General features: G+C 31.1%; 3 protein-coding genes and 1 long non-coding RNA gene across 4 annotated transcripts in view; all 4 read right to left on the bottom strand.

Moving 5' to 3' along the window:
• Positions 1 to 3713, bottom strand: part of LOC111636384 (tether containing UBX domain for GLUT4-like) — a 41358-nt gene extending 37645 nt beyond the window's left edge. The window contains exon 1 of the mRNA XM_023381624.1: positions 3611 to 3713. Within this exon, the coding sequence (XP_023237392.1) occupies positions 3611 to 3697 (87 nt within the window). The 5' untranslated portion in view covers positions 3698 to 3713. The remainder of the gene's footprint in view (positions 1 to 3610) is intronic.
• Positions 3714 to 8547: 4834 nt separating this feature from the next.
• LOC111636387 lies at positions 8548 to 12335 on the bottom strand. Its single transcript, XM_023381627.1, has 5 exons — positions 12249 to 12335; positions 12084 to 12149; positions 11966 to 12001; positions 10787 to 10831; positions 8548 to 8832 (listed from the first exon to the last, which is right to left on the bottom strand). The coding sequence occupies exons 1-5, from the start codon at positions 12318 to 12320 to the stop codon at positions 8740 to 8742; spliced, it is 312 nt and encodes a 103-aa protein (XP_023237395.1). The 5' UTR covers positions 12321 to 12335; the 3' UTR covers positions 8548 to 8739.
• On the bottom strand, positions 10275 to 10732 carry LOC111636388. Its single transcript, XR_002758530.1, has 3 exons — positions 10636 to 10732; positions 10390 to 10437; positions 10275 to 10307 (listed from the first exon to the last, which is right to left on the bottom strand). It is a non-coding gene; the product is annotated as an uncharacterized LOC111636388 (long non-coding RNA).
• Positions 12336 to 17143: 4808 nt separating the features above from the next.
• On the bottom strand, positions 17144 to 18131 carry LOC111636374. Its single transcript, XM_023381611.1, has 6 exons — positions 17979 to 18131; positions 17847 to 17914; positions 17599 to 17646; positions 17487 to 17516; positions 17322 to 17387; positions 17144 to 17239 (listed from the first exon to the last, which is right to left on the bottom strand). The coding sequence occupies exons 1-6, from the start codon at positions 18028 to 18030 to the stop codon at positions 17192 to 17194; spliced, it is 312 nt and encodes a 103-aa protein (XP_023237379.1). The 5' UTR covers positions 18031 to 18131; the 3' UTR covers positions 17144 to 17191.
• Positions 18132 to 22312: the final 4181 nt, after the last annotated feature.

The raw sequence follows: 22312 nt of genomic DNA, 5'->3' as shown, positions 1-22312 counted from the left end.
TTTTTTAGGTTCAACACACGCAATTAATTTTTCAAGTAATTCTCTCCACAAAGCGAATTGTCTTTTTCTTGTAAATTCGTTGTCGAATTTTCCGCTGTTCATTTTCTTATTATTTTCTATATATGTTACTAATATTTCTTTTTGTTCTTCGCTTATTTTTTAAAATAAAACATTCGAGGTTTTCATTTTGTTTCTGCGTACTATATTGCCATAAGACAACTTTTAACTTTAGCACGTGTAAACTAATTCGCGTTGATTTGTTTACAACTTGTTACAGTTAAGTTGATTGGTCGAATCATTATAGTCGCAAACCCAGATGCATTGTAAATAATCCCATCATGCTTATCGACAAACGTAAACAAGTGAATATGACCTACTTCCGCTCGCCTTTCGAGTTCGCTCGAAGGGTCTAACTCGAGACTACCGATTATGTGAGTCATAGGAACACGAGTGAGTTCGATGACGTCAGTTCGAGTACAACACGAAAAACTCGAGACTAAGGGCCCAGGGTGGAGTGCCCCCAAGAAGGTGAACACGCATTGGTGTCTCCTATTATAAGTAGAGGCCCTTTGTACAAGTTATGCAAAATGCTCTCGAGTTCACTGAGAAAAGTATTCATGTCATCACCCTTAGGGCATAGAAATTTACATTTATTACCAGGCCCGAAACACTGATCTCTAAGCAGATGAAATACTCTGAGCTGAAATTTGGATGGTAGACAATTGGGAGGTTTTCGTCGGGGACAACAGCGACCACCCAAGGCCTAGAGCAACCACTGGAGAGAACTTTATGATTAGTGCAGAAACAGGACATCTTGTTTCCCACTCAGTAAGGTTCTTGTAGAATGGCTAGGTTGTAATTTCTGTCAATAGATGCCAGTTGGGATGTAGCAGCAATTGAGTGCTGGAGATTTATTTGATAAATTCTAATATTACAGATGTTATTGGCACTAAATTCCATAATCTGTTCTTGCTATTAATTGGTTTCTAATGTGTTTAAAAATGGTGCATTTTTATCCCAGGCATTGTGGTTGTCAGTAAGCTTCTCCCTGCAGCAGTTGATGCATTTACTTAGTGAAATCCAAAAAGTCTGGTACTCACTAAAAGTGCATTGAAAGACGAATCCAATGATGCATGGTAATCCACTGTAACACAAGAAATTACGGAAAAAACACGATTGATAAACGGAGCAGATGTGTACACTACTATCCGTGCTGGAACATCGAACCCTCAACCTGACCAATTACTAATCAATGAAACAATACAACTATAATTCTTCTAATTAAAAAAATCCAGAAACAAGTTGTTTAACTTTCCTGGAAACATTTGGTGGCACTATTATAATATTTTATTTAAAAACTTTTATATTTTTAACCATTGTAAAATGGCATAGAGCTTAATTTTGGGGATAGGGATGTTTTATAAAAAAAAATTGTAAATGCTAATAATGAGTAAAATCATCATTAAGTCTGACCCTACTGAAGATACAATTCCCCTTATCTCCCCACCTCCTTGACCTTTAACCACCAAAATTTAATAGCATCAATCCTCTTAATAAACAAACCTCCCTGCAAAATTTCAGAAATTTTTGACTAAAAGCACAGGAGTTATTAAGCTTCAAACAGGGTGAACAAAATTGTGTCTTCCCACAAACATCCATAAATACAGAAAACCCCAAATTTTTTGCATTTCTCAATGTTTCAAGGTCCATGTCCAAAAATATAAAAATCTGGGGAGTCATTTTCTGACCATACTTTCCCTCTGTTATATATAACAGCCAGGAATTTAAAAAGAAGGCAATTGCAATTGTAACATTTGCAATTACAGGCCTATATAAACTTACTGTCTATTTTCTATAAATTATTCACAAAAATCATTACTAATAGGATTACTAAACAATTGGACTTCAACCAACCCAGAGAGCAAGTAGGGATTAGAAATGGATACTCAACAATCAATCATACACACATTAAGACAGTTGATTAAAAAAATACATGAATATCGGAAACCACTCTGCTTGGCCTACGTCAATTTTGAAAAGTATTTCATTCTATAAAGTCACTGTGATAAATGCTCTTAGAGCACAAGGTATAGATTCAATCCACATAGAAACTCTAAATATATACAAGGACATAATTTCCACAATTAAATTACACCTATAATATGACTCCTATCCAATACAAAGAGATTACATCAGCTCAGCAAAGCTTTTTACAGCTGTTTTGAAGTGATATAGAAATAAACATACAACTTTATATAGTAAATACCAGTACATAAATACCAATAATTCTTGGCATTCCATAGCTGGAACAATTATGAACCTGAAGCAGATCTTGGTAGAGAATCAAAAACTTTCATTCATTTAGTTGAATTCGTATCTTACCAGAAATCTAAATGTTTAGAAGTGATAGAAATAAGCATAAATAGTGAAAGGCAAAATCATCTGATGTTTGTAGATAAAGTTGTACTTACTGTTAAAAAGTCCTCTGAACTACAACAAATGATAACTGAGCTTCACAGTACCATTTGAAATATGAGACTCAAGAACATTCCCAAAACAAAGATAATGTTTGATATGCTGACATTGTTGCTACAAATTACAGGGACAGTTTATAGAGGGATATTTATACCTAGGCCAAGTCATGAACAGTAATGAAGAAGTGACAAGTGAAATACAGTGTTTTATCTGACTAACATGGACTACTTTTCCAAAAGATGTTTTTAGGGATAACATACCCAACTCACTGAAGCATAAAGCTTTCAATTCATGCTTATTATCAGTCATGATTTAGAGAAGAAAAACATGGATGATGACAAAGAGTATGATCAACAAACTACAGGAAGATTAAACATATCAATATTATGCTGGAAACTTCTCTTAGAGATGATAAAAGGAAGGAATAGATAAAATCAAAAAGAAAACCGACAGGTGTCACTGAACATGTCACACATCTAAAACTCCCAAGCATCGACACATCACACAGATAAAGAACATTAAATAGACAGGGTCAACATCAGTTTGGAGATCTAAAAATTAGAAGAAAAGTAGAAAAAAGAAAAAAAATAGGTTTAAATCCAGATGAAAGGATGAGATCCGCGTAACGGCTTGCGTGCAAGGGGGACATACCGCAGACAGAAAAGTGGCACAGCACAAGAGATTCATCCAGCAAGTGGACCATACACAGTATATATAAGAAAAACTTTAAATGACCATAACAACAGATATTAATTTTTTGTGCAAAACTCACCCACATTAACTCAATTATATTAACTCTAAGACAGTTTATAAATTATAAACGTTGTTTGCTTATCCTAAATTATAAAAAGATCAACATAGTGTCATTTTTTACATTACATACTGTAAATTGAGTAGAAGTGACTTTTAGATACTCTATTCATGTACAGTACATACACATGAATAAATTGTCTAAAAGTAACCTGAGTGGAATTACAACAGGATTTCTATAAACATTAATTTGTTTATTTAAGTATCATCACTGTTAATGCATTTATGAGTAAACCTTATAAATATTTATGTAAAGAATTCTAGATATGAAAGAGTAAAAATATAGTTTCTAATGAATTTCTTTGATAATTCCATTAGAATTTACCTGTAGATAACTCGAATTAGAAGAAATTGAAATCTTTTGACGCCTTCCATTCAGACACAAAACAGTTAACGTAGTAGTCGACGCCATTTTTCTTCGTCTTATGCCCTCTAGGGGAGTTTTTTTATTTATTTTTATTTTTTTATTTAATATTTTTTGAAAAATTATTACGTATTGAAAAATTTTTATTATTTTATTAATAAATTTATTTTTTTAATAATAATAATGATAAATTGAAATGTTCCATTGCCTTCTGATCATAAAAACAAAATTAATTTAAAATTAATAAATACAATACAGTAACGCGAAATCAAAAATGGATGACACTCTTTAATTGCATTGGGAAACATTAAGAAATTTATTCAGCACGAATAAAACTGCATATCACATCGTAATAAATTATTTTTAAAATGACAAATTTAATAGCATTTATAAATTCAAAATATAAGAATCGGACTGGATTCAGGATTCCATTCAAGAATTGACAAAATAATACAACGTCTTTGTTTAAATTTAAATTATGATTAAAGCGGATACTATATGTTTAATTATTTACTTTATTATCTAAATAATTGTTAAAATCAATATAAAAATATATTGTGAAATGTGGTATAGTAAAGAATAGCCGAAGCTGCATTGGCACAACCTGCCACTCTGAGAAAATTTCTGAGTCATACTCTTTGGAACTCAGAAATTGTTACTGGTAAATTAATTCGGATTTATTTGACCCCGTCCTTCACTATTTAGCTGCTCTCATTGTGGATCTGACCTAATTCATCATGAGTATGTGAAGGACTCTCTTCAGTCCTCTTAGGACAGAAAGAATTAAAAGTGAAAAATTATATGATGGATGGAAACGACGCTCTAACACAGGGGTGTCCAACCCGCGGCCCGCGGGCCGCATGCGGCCCAAGGCAAGTTCCAATGCGGCCCAATAAACGTGTAAACAAAACCGACAAATGTTTTAATTTTTTTATTATTTATTTATTTCTACGGCATAAACTCAAAAAAAAGTTTCACAAAGCCGTAAACCTTTATTCATATTTTATTTTTGAGTGGAAAGAAAATATTTTCAAATACTTGGAGATGTGTGAATGCGGAAGGATTACTAAATAAAGCTGGAGTTGTGACTCAAAGGATTATAGACCCAAATTTGGGAAAAGGAGGGAAAGATGAGAAAGGACAAAAGATGTAGTAGTGAGAAACGTTAAATAGATCTTCTGTTAAGCAAATATGGACCCGTAATTTTTCAACCTTTTTCACTTCTTTATCTTTTGTCCTTTGCCTCTTTTTCCCCGCACTTGGGTCTATAATCCTTTGATTCACAACTCCAGCTTTATTTAGTATTTCTTCCAACGTTGCAAGATTTGGCTACATTGCGCCAAATGTGGCTACTTTTTTTTGTTTGACGTAAAAAATATCATTTGGCGCTTTGGCTACTTTTTGGGCTACATATTATTTATAAATATATTAGTTGAATAAAAATGCACTTTAAAATGGTGTTTCGTCGCTTTTTATTAATTAGAGACCCAAATAAAACAAATATTTGTGTTTTTCAAATAAATTTTCGTTTGTCTCTTTTATAATAAATGAATTTATCTATTTCTAAGTAAAAATTGAAAGTGTCTGTAGAAGTAGTTTTTTAAAATATCCTTTTTTCTTCATAAAGTTTTAATACAGTACTTATTATTATAATCTAGACATGTTAATTTTTAAATATACTTGTATATTGGACCACGAGTATATATTATATATACTTGTGGCCCAAAACTCCTTGACTTCTTCCAAATGCGGCCCAGAAAAACAAAAAGGTTGGACACCCCTACTCTAACACATATACCCGTCATAAATTTAGGGATTAGATAAGATTTAAACTCAAATTTTTCAAGCAATTATATACTGTATTTTACTACGTGGTACGGTACATAGCGTATTATTCAATGAAGAAACTAAACGGCATTTTTGAACTTTGAACGCTATACTGTAATTCAATTTTGTTACAATTGATAACAATCTTAACATGTTTGCTTGTCATGTTGTAATCATATTAATTAAACTTTAATAATTATTTAAAAAATGCACAGAAAAGATTAAAATGTCTTCATTTTCTCCATGTCGAATCACCAGGAACCATTGCAGAGACGACCTTTTATTAGAGGCCACGCCTCTGCCAAAATATGCAAAAATAGTTTAAAAAGTTCATAGGTGACAAGCCAAAACAATTAAAAAATACATAATGTCTTCATTTTCGCCATTTTTTAAAAAAATATTACACGTTTTTTAATTGTTTTGGCTTGTCAACTGTGAACTTTTTTAAACTGTTTTTGTATATTTTAATAGTCTCTAATAAAAGGCCGTCTCTCAATGAAGACTGTTTTCCTGATGATTTGACATGGCGAAAATCAAGACATTTTAATCTTTTCTACGTATTTTCTTAGTTGTAAATTCGTCAGTTTTTTTATTATTATTATTTATATTGTAAATATTGATCATGATGAGGAGAAGATTAAAATGTTAGAGTTTTACTCTGGAAAATCCGGATTCGAGCCCGGATCAAAACTTCAAAAAATTTTTATAGATGATTTGGCCCAGATATATCAAGTCCCGACTCTTTTCATCTAGCGCCTCCACTGTAATATAATAAAATCCGTAACAAATATTAAAAAATTCTTTTATTGTTTGCAGAAGAGAAACAGATAAAGAAAATTACTACACGAATTTGTCAATATCAAAGAATATGAAAAATTAGATTAATTATTTTATTTCCTTTTTATATTATTATAATAAAAGAATTTAAACTCATGAAGAGTATGATTGTTATCTAGGCCCACAAGGGGGACGAGCAGATAGTAAGGAACGGGACCTGACATATCCAGAACAGACCTCAATGAAAAAATCCAGCAACGAATAACGGAACTTTCCTGGCTGTTAGATTTTATTTTAAAATAACTTTTATATTATTAATCATAATAAATAAAACCGTGTATCTGAGATGAGATTTTATTAAAAAGTACATTTGATATTAATTAATTTTTATAAAATGGCAACAAGCTTAATTAATACGTTTAGGCAGAGATGCGTTTTATATTAAAAAAGCTTGTAAATGCTAATAAGTAAAATTTTCATTAAGTTCGACTGCTCTTGACATATGACCCTCTTCTATTTCTCCATTCTCTCGACCTTATAACCACCAAATTTAATAGTATCAATGGCCTTATATGTAAGTTATCGTGCCGAATTTCATTTCTTGATATGTATTCTATTCTGAGATATTAAATAAAATAGACGTATACGCGCGGAATTTTTTCCTGTTTTTTTATTTATCTTTTCAGGTTTAATGGATGGTTGTTTGCAAATCTTCACAACAACCCGGAGGAAAAAATTTGACGGTCAACCAGTGGCCAAGCTGTTCCATTCTCTGAACACAGAGTTCGGTCGTGAATTCGCGCCATTCTAGAACGGGCTGGCCAGCAGGAGTTTTCCGGATTTTCTCCATGTATATAATAACTGAATAGGCCTTAAAAAGACCTCCCGAAAGACATTCCCCTAGACAGATCGCCCAAGTGTTGCGTTGCCGTAAATGAATAAACAAACAAACATCAAATTTGACACGAATCCAATGCTTTCCATTAGATTGGCGTCTTAACTGCTTCTGCCATCCGGTTGCTTTTTTTTATTTATTTTTTTTATTTTTAACACTACGCCCTATGGGCACTAAAAAGACCTTTTCTTTAGCAAGCCTATTATGAGTTTAGCCAGGCCCACAATGGCGCAATCGGATGGTGAAGGACGGGACCCGACATAACCATTCAGTAATCAATGTATTTAAATTAAAACTGATGTGTTATTTTTAAAATCATTTATACTTTTTCTACGTTTTTTTCAGTTATCTGTCTTCTATTTAAATGTTATATTAAAATTTTTCAAAGAGGTTTAAAAGGATATAAAAATGTACCTGTTTATTTTGTAGACGTGCCAAATCTTCCTGGAAATACAATCACAAATAAGAATAAAAAAGACGGAAGTAGATAATGTTTGACATTTATTTCAAGTTTCGAATGCAATAGTTTATTTGTGTATCCGATACTATCTGTGATACAATAGTAATAATATCAGTTATACAATTTTACGTTGAATAGCTATTCATATTTCTGTGGAATACCATAAGCCCAGTAAGGAATATTAAACATATAATATATAATAAATTTAAAATATCTTATATATATATATAATTATATCGAAGAACAAAATATTGTGTTTCTTTTTTATACGAGGCCCGCCAATGACCAAGCGGTTTCGTTCCCTGAACGCTGGGAATTCGGTCGTGGCTTCGCGCCTCGCCAAAACGGACAGGCAACGTGGAGTTTATTAGGTTTTCTCCACGTCTGTTACGTCTGAATAGGGGAATGCAGCCCCTATAAGCAGATCGCTCAAGTGTTGCGTTGCTATAGCTTAATAAAACAAACCTTGTAGGAATTTAATTTTAATACTACAGAATAGCAATTTTACATATTAATTCATAATGGCCGATTGACGAAAGGGTTAGAGTCCGCTTACCGCTTTGGAAGCCAACACCCAGCAAGACAGATTGCTCATAAAAATCCCTATCCCAGAGTTTTTTTAATGAGAGATCTGTTCTTATGACCTTACCATTGTGGATTTCCTCCACTCACGATGGATATGGAAAAAAAGGCCTTCTTAAGGCTCAGAGATCAGAAATCCAAAATTAATACTGTATAAACTTTGTAAACATAAAATCTGAAATAGATATTTACTTAGTACAAAAAACTTGTAAAGTTTTTTCATAATTCGAATGCATTGAAGCGAAAACAATGAAATTTTGCCCTTAAATATAATTTACAGACTTTTATATTAAATAAAATATCTTTTAGATCATAAAAAGTTATTCTAAATATACGAAAAAAATTTTACATCAAAAATTTGATATTTTATTTGCTTTAATTTCAATATAAATTTTAAATATTTTCACTTAAACAAGCGCAACTTTAAAGTAACAGATTTATAATATAGCAAAACAATATTCAAGAATTAATATTTTGAGTTTTGAATATTTAATAATGCATAAAAATTCCGAGTAGACATTTAATTGTTACGATTGCTTCAGAATGTTCTTATTCTTCCGTATCTCTGAAAGCGAATGTTGAACACATCATATCAAAATCTTTATCGAGATCTTCTTGCTGACAAACTATTTCAACGTTTCCCTAAAATTTATATGCATATTTCAATATAAAAATTATATTCATATAAACAAATATAATAGTAATTGAGTACCTTCATCTTCATCAATTTTTTACAGCCAGGTTCTCGAAGTGCGTTCTAGTAAAATAAATTTATTAAGTATTATCTTCATGTCAGTATAAGTACAGTAGAAACTCGATTATACAAAATGGTTATTAAAAAAACACCAGAATATGAAGCGTTGTACACATCACAGAGTATAGTAGAAAAAGACCAGATTTTTTATATAACTAGAAATTACAACTTTACCTGTCGATTGTAGCGCCGCGAAACTAGGTCATATATAGATGTAACATTACGTCAGATTTCGTGTAAATTAATTTAAATACGGTAATTGCATTACAGTGCTATTTTCCATTTTAAAATTTATATATATTTATTTAAATTTAGACTAATGTATACTGTATCATGTTTATATTAACAGAGTTATTGCGCCGCACTTACTTTTTTTTAACTCTTTCCGCCCACAGGGCTGAAAAAGTTAAACAGCCCATTTAAGGGTTCAGCAAGCCGAGTGGTGAGGGACGGGGGCCAACGTATCTGCTCGGACCACCCCCGAAAAATTCCCGAGGATTTTTTGATCCGTCCAGATTCGATCCCAGATCGGTAAGCTGCCACCTTGACCGCTCGGCCATCCGACGGTCAAACTCACCGTATGTACAATAAAATTTGACCTAATTATTTAAAACCCTTATAATCCACAAACTGCCCGATTAAACACATTGCAAGAAGGCCTGAACCGCGCGAGAAGGTAAACAATACCCCTACCCAACCCTCCATAAATTATAAAAACTGGAACTGGGTTCGAGTAATAAGCTAACACAATTCGGCGAGAATGACCAAGTAAATTAGCATTCTGTCTGTCTCTTTGGAATCTGAGATCGAATCTGGACGAGCAAAAATTTTTCAGAGTAAGGTATGTTCCGTATATATGGGAAACATCCCTCACTTTCTAACAGACCTCATTACGACCTGTCCAAATCTACAATGGCTATAGGAAAAAGTCTTCCTGGTGCACATAGGATGAAAAGAGACTAAATAAATAAATAAAATAAAATATCGTGCGTTTTTCGGATACGACATATTAATTAATTAAAAAGAAAAAATAAACATTTAGTAAAAGAAAAATTAATTTTTTACCGCAAGTTCTGCAAGAATAACTTTGAATTTAGGCTATAAAATAAAATAAAATAAAATGTAAATTTTAAAAATTGGATATATTTTAAATACAAATAATAATATAAACATACATACATTTTTTTGAAGTTTACGAAAAAAACAGGAAGAAACCAATTGTTTAGAAATCAATTCTTTAGGGTGACATTTATCCAACATCTAAAAGTAAATATATGTATCAAGTATCTTAATCATTAAAAATTCAGACGTGTTATATAAAAATAAATTTTACCAGATTCACTCTTTCTCGAAAGCATTCTGCCTGTTTGCATATTAGAAAACGCATTAATAATAATAAAATCATAGTTATATAATAATTTTTTTTATTATTTAAAAGTACATACCGTGCTGTTAATGCCATTTGTACAGCAGTTCCACAGAATATTATCTGCCTAATATTTAAAAATTGCGAATTTAAAGTAAATTCAATTGTCGACACCGTATGATAAATAAGCTAAAGTTTAGAGCCGCACATTTTAAAATTTATAATTATTTGATAGAGGAAAAGGGCATCTTATATACAGTATTACAGTTTAGCCGCATCAACTTTAAACCTGGTCTTGCGTATTATATAAAATTTTATGTCATACCTCTTCACTCGTAAAGACATCCCTTATACACTCGATTTCCTGGTCCGTAAAACATCTTTTATCGGCAACTGTTATACAATTTTACGTTTCAAAATTTAAATTTTCAANAAAAATTATATTCATATAAACAAATATAATAGTAATTGAGTACCTTCATCTTCATCAATCTTTTACAGCCAGGTTCTCCAAGTGCGTTCTAGTAAAATAAATTTATTAATTATTATCTTCATATCGATATAAGTTTGTATTTATAAGTACAGTAGAAACTCGATTATCCAAAACGGTTATTAAAAAAACCAGAATATAAAGCGTTGTACAAATCACAGAGTATAATAGAAAGGGACCAGATTTTTCATATAACTAGAAATTACAACTTTACATGTCGATTGTAGCGCCGCGAAACTAGGTCATATATAGATGTAACATTACGTCAGATTTTGAGTAAATTAATTTACATTGCATTACAGTGCTTATAGGAGTTAAATATACAGTGCTTTATGCAGTACCTGAAACACTTTTGGATTATCCCAAATTTCGTTTATTCGAAAGACCCCTGGTTGCATCCAGTTCGATAATCGAATTTCCATTATATTTATTATTTAAGCATTATAAGTCGTATATGAATTTAATTATTGTTAAGTAAAAATTTTTCATTTCCGTGCAGCCAACTTTATATTAAAGATATAATCGTATAAAATAAATTCGAATTTTTAGTTAAATTAAATTTAAATTAATTATTGTATTATTATTATTATTATATTTTTATTTATGATGATTGATTATTTATGATTGTATATCATGTTTATATCAGCAGAGTGATTGCGCCGCGCCTACTAGTATGTATATAAATTAAAATTTGACCTGATTATTTAAAGCCCTTATAGCCCACAAGCTGCCCAATTAAACCCATTACAGGAAGGCCTGACCAGTGCGAGAAGATAAACATTGCCCCTACCCAACCCACCATAAATTATAAGAACTGGAACTGGATTCCAGCCCGAAATCCTACAGTTGTAAGTTAACACAATTCCGCGAAATTTAAGATCGGATGGCCAAGGAAATTAACGTGTTTGTCTATCTCTTTGGGATCTGACATCTAATCTGGACGAGCAAGAAGTTTTCAGTGTGTTCCGAATATATGGAATCAATCCCTCACAAGCCCTCATTACGGGCCTGTCCAAATGTACAATGGCTATAGAAAAAGGCCTTCCTGGTACCCACACTGCGAAAAGAGACTAAATAAATAAATAAAATACCGCGCGTTTATTGGATACACCATATAAATTAAACAAAAAGAAAAATTTAGTAAAGGAAAAATTTATTTTTTTACCATAAATTCATCTGTAAGAATAACTTTGAATTTAGTCTGCAAAATAAAAATAAAATAAAATTTTAATTTTAAGGATTGGATATATTTTAAACATAAATAATAATATAAATACACTTACATGATTATGAAGTTTGTGAACAAAACAGGAAGAATACATTTCTTTAGGGTGACATTCTTTCTCCATCTGAAAGTAAATACAATATATATCAATATATATATAGCCTATATATCAAGTATCTTAATCATTAAAATTGCAGACGTGTTATATAAAAATAAATTTTACCAGATTCACTCTTTCTCGAAAGCATTCTGCCTGTTTGCATATTAGAAAACGCATTAATAATAGTAAAATCATAGTTATATAACAAATTTTTTTATTATTTAAAAGTACATTATTAAAACCTTTAGATTCTCTATTTTCTTTAAATTGTATAATAAACATATTTAAAATGAAATTTATAATGAAATAATCTCAAAGAAATTCATTAAAAACTAATAAAAAGTCGTCTCTGTAATGGAAGACTGTTGTTCTTGATGATTCGACATGGCGAAAATCAAGACATTTTGGTCTTTTCTACGTATTTTTTTAATTGTAAATTTCGTCAGCCATATTTGTTTTTTTTTTTTTGTTTTATTTTAATATTCATGTCGTAAGTATTTACGATCCAGTTAACGATGAGAAGGAAATTAAAATGAAAAAAAGATTTCCTAGAGTAAAACTCTGGGAAATCTGGATTCGAGCCTGGAAACTTAGAAAGTTTTGATCCGGATATATTGCACATGATTTGGTATATCAGGTCCCGACTCTTCATCTAGTCGCTTCACTGTAATCTGATAAAATCTATAACAAGTATAAAAAACCGTTTTATTGAGTGCAAAAGAGAAAAAGATAAAGAAAATTACTACACGAATTTGTTAATATCAAAGAATATGAAATAATTAAATTAACCATTCTATTTCCTTCCTTACTGTAGACAATAAGACAATGAAGAATAGATTAATACATAGTATGAAATGATTAAATTAATAACTAGGCCCACATTGGAGGAGAACAGGTGGTAAGGAACGGAACCTGAGATATTCAGAACAGACCACAATGAAAAAATCCAGAAACGAATAACGGAACTTTCCTGGCTATTAGATTTTATTTTAAAAAAAGAATTTAAACTCATGAAGAGTATGATTGTTATCTAGGCCCACAAGGGGGACGAGCAGATAGTAAGGAACGGGACCTGACATATCCAGAACAGACCTCAATGAAAAAATCCAGCAACGAATAACGGAACTTTCCTGGCTGTTAGATTTTATTTTAAAATAACTTTTATATTATTAATCNAATACATAGTATGAAATGATTAAATTAATAACTAGGCCCACATTGGAGGAGAACAGGTGGTAAGGAACGGAACCTGAGATATTCAGAACAGACCACAATGAAAAAATCCAGAAACGAATAACGGAACTTTCCTGGCTATTAGATTTTATTTTAAAAATAACTTTTATATTATTAATCATAATAAATAAAACCGTGTATGAGACCATCTGATATGAGATTTTATTAAAAAGTAAATTTTATATTATTAACTAATTTTTATAAAATGACAATAAGCTTAATACTTTTAGGCAGAGATGAGTGTTATAAAAAAAAAACTTGTAAATGCTAATAAGTAAAATCTTCATTAAGTTCGACTTTTCTCGACATATGATCCCTCTATCTCACCATTCTTTCGACCTTATAACCACCAAATTTAATAGTATCAATGGCCCTTATATGTAAGTTATCGTGCCAAATTTAATTTTTTAATATTTATTCTATTCTGAGATATTAAAAAAAATAGACGTCAACACACATACATAGACATATACGCGCGAATTTTTTTTCCTTTTTTTTACTTTTTTAGGTACAAAAAATGTACCTAAAAAAGTAAAAAACTCCCGGTTGTTTGCAAATCTCCACGTTTTGTAAACAACCCGGTTTCTTTTGTCATTTATTAACGAAAATTAAACCGCCGGAACACTAAAATACTGGAATTTTTCGATCGTCTGGAAGAGCGTTAGGCTGATGTCTAACTGCCTCGGCTATCCGGCTGCTTTTTAAAATTTTTAACACTACGCCCTATGGGCACTGAAAGGGCCTTTTCTTTAGCAAGCCTATTATGGATTTAGCCAGGCCCACAATGGCTCAATCAAATGGTGAAGGACGGGACTCGACATAACTATTCAGCCATCAATGTATTTAAATTAAAACTAATGTGTTATTTCTAAAATCATTTATACCTTTTCTACGTTTTTTCAGTTATTTGTCTTCTATTTAATTATTCTATTAAATGTTAGGCCTATATTAAATTTTTTCAGAGAGGTTTAAGTGTGTTTAAACAAAATGCATGTGTTTAATTTGTAGACGTGCCAAATCATCATGAATAGATCTTTTACAATTATTGAGAATCTCGATTATTGAATGAAATACAATCACAAATAACAATAGAAGAAAAAAAAAAAGACGGAAGTCGTTAATGTTTGCATTTATTTCAAGTTTTAAATACAATAGTTTAATTGTTTACCCGATACCATCTGTGATACAATAGTAATAATATCAGTTATACAATTTTACGTTGAATAGCTATTCATTTTTCTCTAGAATACCATAAACCCAGTAAGGAATATTAAACATATAATATATATAAAATTTAAAATATCTTTAAAATATGTAGAAGAACAATACATTGTGTTNAAGTCGTTAATGTTTGCATTTATTTCAAGTTTTAAATACAATAGTTTAATTGTTTACCCGATACCATCTGTGATACAATAGTAATAATATCAGTTATACAATTTTACGTTGAATAGCTATTCATTTTTCTCTAGAATACCATAAACCCAGTAAGGAATATTAAACATATAATATATATAAAATTTAAAATATCTTTAAAATATGTAGAAGAACAATACATTGTGTTGTTTCCTTATACGAGGCCTACCAGAAATCAAACGGTTCCGTTCCCTGAACACTGAGCGTTCAGTCGTGATTTCGCGCCTCGCCAGGACAGGCTGAACACGTGGAGTTTCTCGGGTTTTCTCCACGTCTGTAATGACTGAATAGAGGCCAGTTACCCTTAAAAAGACCTCCCTCCCAGAAGACATCCTCTCTAGGCAGATCACCCAAGTGTTATGTTGCCATAACTTAATAAAGCAAACTTTATTAAATTTATAATAGCCGGATGCCGAAAGGGTTAAAGAGTCAGCTTACCGCTTTGTGTGCTAACCTCTAGCAAGACAGATTGCTCATAAAAATCCCTGGGAATGGGAAAAATATCCCTACCCCAGAAACTTTTTAGTGAGCGATCTGTCTCGGATATGTCGGAATCCGTACCTTACTATACTCCTCCACTCACGATGGATATGGAAAAAAAGGCCTTCTTAGTACCCAAAAAGTAGAAATAAAATAAAAAGAATTAATGTAAACTTTGTAAACATAAAATCTGAAATAGTTATTTACTTAGTACATAAAACTTGTTTAGAAAAATAGTAAATCATCGCCATTTTGAATAAAGTTTTTTCATAATTCGAATGCATTGAAGCAAAAACAGTAAGTGAAATTTTCCTTAAATATAATTTACAGACTTTTATATTAAATAAAATATTTTTTAGATCATAAAAAGTTATTCTAAATATACGATAAAAATTTTACATCAAAAAATTGATATTTTTATCTGCTTTAATTTCAATAGACTATAAATTTTAAATATTTTCACTTAAACTAGCGCAACTTTAAAGTAACAGATTTATAATATTGCAAAAGAACATTCAGGAATTCCATTACCATTTTTAATATTTAATAATGATATAAAAAAATTTCCGAGTAAACATTTAATTGTTACGATTGCTTCACAATGTTCTTATTCTTCCATATCTCTGTAAGAGAATGTTGAACAAACTACATCAAAATCTTTATCGAGATCTTCTTGTTGACAAATTATTTCAACCTTTTGCTAAAATTTATATGCATATTTCAGTATAAAAATTATATTCATATAAACAAATATAATAGTAATTGAGTACCTTCATCTTCATCAATTTTTTACAGCCAGGTTCTCGAAGTGCGTTCTAGTAAAATAAATTTATTAATTATTATCTTCATATCGATATAAGTTTGTATTTATAAGTACAGTAGAAACTCGATTATCCAAAACGGTTATTAAAAAAACCAGAATATAAAGCGTTGTACAAATCACAGAGTATAATAGAAAGGGACCAGATTTTTCATATAACTAGAAATTACAACTTTACATGTCGATTGTAGCGCCGCGAAACTAGGTCATATATAGATGTAACATTACGTCAGATTTTGAGTAAATTAATTTACATTGCATTACAGTGCTTATAGGAGTTAAATATACAGTGCTTTATGCAGTACCTGAAACACTTTTGGATTATCCCAAATTTCGTTTATTCGAAAGACCCCTGGTTGCATCCAGTTCGATAATCGAATTTCCATTATATTTATTATTTAAGCATTATAAGTCGTATATGAATTTAATTATTGTTAAGTAAAAATTTTTCATTTCCGTGCAGCCAACTTTATATTAAAGATATAATCGTATAAAATAAATTCGAATTTTTAGTTAAATTAAATTTAAATTAATTATTGTATTATTATTATTATTATATTTTTATTTATGATGATTGATTATTTATGATTGTATATCATGTTTATATCAGCAGAGTGATTGCGCCGCGCCTACTAGTATGTATATAAATTAAAATTTGACCTGATTATTTAAAGCCCTTATAGCCCACAAGCTGCCCAATTAAACCCATTACAGGAAGGCCTGACCAGTGCGAGAAGATAAACATTGCCCCTACCCAACCCACCATAAATTATAAGAACTGGAACTGGATTCCAGCCCGAAATCCTACAGTTGTAAGTTAACACAATTCCGCGAAATTTAAGATCGGATGGCCAAGGAAATTAACGTGTTTGTCTATCTCTTTGGGATCTGACATCTAATCTGGACGAGCAAGAAGTTTTCAGTGTGTTCCGAATATATGGAATCAATCCCTCACAAGCCCTCATTACGGGCCTGTCCAAATGTACAATGGCTATAGAAAAAGGCCTTCCTGGTACCCACACTGCGAAAAGAGACTAAATAAATAAATAAAATACCGCGCGTTTATTGGATACACCATATAAATTAAACAAAAAGAAAAATTTAGTAAAGGAAAAATTTATTTTTTTACCATAAATTCATCTGTAAGAATAACTTTGAATTTAGTCTGCAAAATAAAAATAAAATAAAATTTTAATTTTAAGGATTGGATATATTTTAAACATAAATAATAATATAAATACACTTACATGATTATGAAGTTTGTGAACAAAACAGGAAGAATACATTTCTTTAGGGTGACATTCTTTCTCCATCTGAAAGTAAATACAATATATATCAATATATATATAGCCTATATATCAAGTATCTTAATCATTAAAATTGCAGACGTGTTATATAAAAATAAATTTTACCAGATTCACTCTTTCTCGAAAGCATTCTGCCTGTTTGCATATTAGAAAACGCATTAATAATAGTAAAATCATAGTTATATAACAAATTTTTTTATTATTTAAAAGTACATACCGTGCTGTTAATGCCATTTGTACAGCAGTTCCACAGAATATTATCTGCCTAATATTTAAAAATTGCGAATTTAAAAGTAAACTCAATTGTCAGCACCGTATGATAAATAAAGCTAAAATTTAAGGCCGCGCATTTTAAAATTTATTATTATTTGATAGAGGAAAAGGGCATCTTATATACAGTATTACAGTTTAGCCGCATCAACTTTAAACCTGGTCTTGCGTATTATATAAAATTTTATGTCATACCTCTTCACTCGTAAAGACATCCCTTATACACTCGATTTCCTGGTCCGTAAAACATCTTTTATCGGCAACTGTTATACAATTTTACGTTTCAAAATTTAAATTTTCAAATTTTAAGGATAGAAAATTACTTACAAATTTTGCAGCATAAAGCTATAAAAACTAATAAGCCAATTGCGCGATGCATCTTCAGTTGAAGCAGTCTTTGCTATAATAGAAAATGAATGGGTTTTATATAAGGAAAACAAGTAATAAAAGCTGGTATATTGCCAAAATCTAGTTGAATAGATTATCATTCTTCTCGGGCAATTAAACTTGGTAGTTTCTACTACAATACAGTCGTTATTGCTGCATAAATTCTGAAAGATAGAAATATTTTTTTATTTGAAAAGGCGAAATATTTTCTAATTAAAAATATTTATAAAATATTAAATTATTATTTAATTTATGCATTATAATTTTTTTATTTTATGATGTCATTTCCGGAATATATATAATGCGCCACAGTGTGACAATTATTGAAATTATTATTGACGGTTTAACTTTCGTGGAATTACGTCATAATTATTGCGTGATGTTTTTGATCATTTGAGATAATTTATATCATTATATTACAACAAAAAGATAAAAATCTCTCCTTAGGTTGTTTTTTTTTAACTACAGTCTTATACTTCTATCCATAAAACAGCGTAATCTAATCTTAGAAACGTGGCATTTTAAATTATAGCCAAAACTGAATTTACCAATCAATCTGTTTTAAATAATTTAATAATTCTTTTTGTAAGTAATAAAATCATATATGGTTATTTTTAAATTAGTTATTAAAATAATTAAATTATATTTATTATTATTTGAAATAATAAAAAGAAAATCATTTTTCTAGTTTAGGAATGCTGATTGGTTATTGCTATTTAAACTTCACCGTTCTATATTTTCAGATTCAGACCCACCATTGACCAAGCGGTTCCGTTTCCTAAAACCTTAAAAAACGGTCGAGGGTTCGCACCTCGCCAGGACAGACTGGCCACGTGGAGTTTTCCGGATTTTCTCCATGTCTGTAACGCCAGAATAGGGGCCATTTAAAACTTTAAAAGACCTCCCAGAAGCCATTATCCTCTAATTAAGCTTCGGCCGGATGATCATCGCTCTATCGGAGAAATAAAGCCAAACAGTCTGATCCTGTATATGAACCTATAATAACTCTCTATATAATACTCTAGTTATTTTGGCTATAATAATATAGTCAATTCAGTTTCGGGTGGTGCCTATCCACTAGTTTCCAGAACGTGTTTTTGAATACACGAGCGCGTACGTCTTGGTAGCCATTAATTAAGCTACTGCTAATTGTTAGTGTATGTCTGAAATTTTGTTTTTGGTGACATGCCTCAAAACCAGTACGGGTAGATATTGTGTAGTGATTTCCGCTATAATTGCAGCGTGTTCTTTATAAGTGATTTGAAGCTGTATGCGATGTACACGAAAACATTGATGCATCGAGATTGTCCATGTATTAAACCGATGTTACATTAATTTCCACGCGATAAAAATTAAGAAGAGAATATGTAACCAGCCATGCATGTACAGTACAATCCAGCTAGATAAATAACTTTGCCATCATAAGACACACAAGTCCATACAAGATAGGCACCACCCGAAACTGAATTGACTATATTATTATAGCCAATATAACTAGAGTATTATATAAAGTGTTATTATAGGTTCATATACAGGATCAGACTGTTTGGCTTTATTTCTCCGATAGAGCGATGATCATCCGGCCGAAGCTTAATTAGAGGATAATGGCTTCTGGGAGGTCTTTTAAAGGTAAATGGCCCCTAGAATGATCACTTGCAGATGAGATTTGTCACTTAGAATGATCACTTGCAGATGAGATTTGTCTTAAGGACAAGTATTTTGTGACAATTTATTAATTAATTAAAATTTCACCTACTTTACTATTTGAAAAGTAATTGTAAGAGTCAAAACTTCTATAATTAAGCATTTCTTGGTAATCATAAGCCCTACTTTTAATAAGACAATCAAATATAGCTGGATATTCTAAAGTAGGCTATTCATTCTACGATTTTATAGTACTAATTGGTGAAAACAACTGTTCATCTGAAAATAAATTAGAAAATACAAATCTGTAGACGAAACGATGCAAAACTCCGAAAATTTTGCATCAGAGTTCAATTAGCAGTTTTTACTAGTGGTAATCAATGGCAAAAATTGGACTACTACAATGTCACGACATCTGGTGGATAATCGAGTAAACTCAACCATTTTGTCAAAGTCCTTGAATGGAGAGTGGTACAGTATCACCTGTATTCTTACAGGTGTTCAGCAATTCCGTACTTCTTGCACTATCTTATGGTGGGGTGGCGGCGACGCTACAGTACGGGAAAATACATGTATCTTCTCTGGAAACTTTGTGGATTATCGGGATGCTTGCCGCTAGGAGTGCTGCAATCGGCGGCAACGTTGGAAAGCCTATATTGGCCTTAAGTAAGTAACGCTTTTCTATTGGCAGTCTGTGATCACGTGACTTTAAGCCTCCATTATTCTTCCACATAACGTGTTGCGAGATATATTCATTCATAAGACAGTACAAATTGCTTAAAATTTAAATTAAAAAATCAGTATACATAAATTAATATGACTATTAATATAGTTTAGTATTTTTGTGATATACAATATCTGACATGAAAATCCTTAATTATACAAATCTACTTTATTTGAATAATTATAAGCCACTTATAATTATAATTTTAGTTTAATAAATAACAATAATAATATATAAGTATGATGTGTATTGTGCAGGAATTAAGTTGTTTTATAAATACACTTGACAGTAGAATACATTTAATATTCTATAAACATATAGTCTATATCAGTGGTTCCCAATTAGTTTTTCCTGCGTATCACTTCAAGAAAGAGCTCAAACTCGCGTACTCCTTATAGCAGAAATTCAGTTAATCCATACTAATACAGTAGAACCTCGATTATCCGGACTAATTGGGGACGAAGGTAGTCCGGATAAGGAAAAATCCGGATAATCAAAACAAATACTTTAATTTGTCTTTTAATGATAATACAACACGTTTTCTTTTCGATGACATATCGGTAATATTAAAAGTAAATACTGTATTTATATCGTGATCAAATTTTCAAGAAACAAACGTTCGTATTGAATTTGGACTACTACTGACCAACGCTAACAGACTACCTATTGTTTAAAAGGCCCTCTGGTGGCGCAAGAAGACGGATTTTATAAAATAAAAAGCAGTTGAAACTGCATTTTTATGAATAAAAATTTGACAAACTATTTATCGTTTTATGACGAGTAAAATTTTTTCGTCGCGTTCGCGGCTTTTAAGTAATGCATAAACCTTCGAGGCGCGAGGCCCTTCGGACCGCGAGGCATAGGCGGTGGCCCACGTCGTCCATGCCTTACGCCGCCCTTGGTCATAGAAATGATGTAATTTGAATATAAATTATTTATAAATACGTATGTCAAGTTATATTTTTATTACTACGTAAAATATATTTAAGAGTTTACGACCAACTGTGCTGGGTGAGACGTTGTTGAAACAAAAAAATTATGCATTCCATCACGTACATAAACAGTGTCGTAATTCGCCACATGCAAATCAGCAAATTCGTAAAATTTTTGTTTATTTTGAACAATCCGGATAATCGAAAATCTGGATAATGGAGGTCCGGATAATGGAGGTTCTACTGTATTAATATTATAAATTCGAAGATAATTCTATCTGTCTGTTACTTTTTTACGTCTAACCGCCGAACAAGTTTTAATAAAATTTGGCAAAGAGATAGCTTACATGTTGGAGATGGACATGGGCTACATTTTACTGCGAGAAAATATCTTATTCCCACAAGAAAATTCGACATAATGCAGGCAGAGCTGTGGGTAGACAGCTAGTGATAAATAGAATAAGATTTTTTTACATTTATTACCTTTAAAATACAATTCTAATAATAATGAAAATAACATAAGGTTATTTAATTTTAATTTGACAAATGTGCACGATTTTCTTTGCACAACTTCGTAAAATCTGGTTGCTTTTTGGTCAGCTTCAGTCTCGAGTCATCTTCGAGTTGAAGTCGGTGACAATGATTAGTTTTCATGTTTGTCATGGCCAAAAATCTGCTCTTGCAGAGGTATGTCGTGCAAAATGGTAGAAAATATTTTATTGCCGCTTCGCTGACATGATAATAATGATAATTGTACAATTAACAATTTTTACTACTATTAACAATTTTTGTTTCTTGCGCAAGAATATCATTTAGGTATTGTCACAAATGCATTTTTTGATGAAATTTCGAGAATATATTTAGTTATAAATAAAAGAATTTATGCATTCAACATCATGTTGTAAATTACCGAATTTTTGATGGTCCACCAATTATTTTTTTGATTGCTTCATCTCATGCATTTAAATTTTAAA

The sequence above is a fragment of the Centruroides sculpturatus genome, unplaced genomic scaffold (assembly GCF_000671375.1).
Source record: "Centruroides sculpturatus isolate CEXI.00-Female unplaced genomic scaffold, Cexi_2.0 scaffold1069, whole genome shotgun sequence".
Taxonomy (NCBI): domain Eukaryota; kingdom Metazoa; phylum Arthropoda; class Arachnida; order Scorpiones; family Buthidae; genus Centruroides; species Centruroides sculpturatus.
This window is presented reverse-complemented; position numbering and strand designations above follow the sequence as displayed.

Excerpts from the sequence above, each read along its gene's own strand:
- LOC111636387 (XM_023381627.1), bottom strand. The coding sequence starts at position 12,320 with ATGATTTTACTATTATTAATGCGTTTTCTAATATGCAAACAGGCAGAA. Across the intron at positions 12,002-12,083 it reads TTCACAAACTTCATAATCAT|ACTAAATTCAAAGTTATTCT; the intron begins GTAAGTGTATTT and ends TTTATTTTGCAG. Across the intron at positions 8,833-10,786 it reads AAAGATTGATGAAGATGAAG|GGAAACGTTGAAATAGTTTG; the intron begins GTACTCAATTAC and ends TATAAATTTTAG.
- LOC111636374 (XM_023381611.1), bottom strand. The coding sequence starts at position 18,030 with ATGCATCGCGCAATTGGCTTATTAGTTTTTATAGCTTTATGCTGCAAA. Across the intron at positions 17,647-17,846 it reads ATGTCTTTACGAGTGAAGAG|GCAGATAATATTCTGTGGAA; the intron begins GTATGACATAAA and ends TTTAAATATTAG. Across the intron at positions 17,240-17,321 it reads TTCACAAACTTCATAATCAT|ACTAAATTCAAAGTTATTCT; the intron begins GTAAGTGTATTT and ends TTTATTTTGCAG.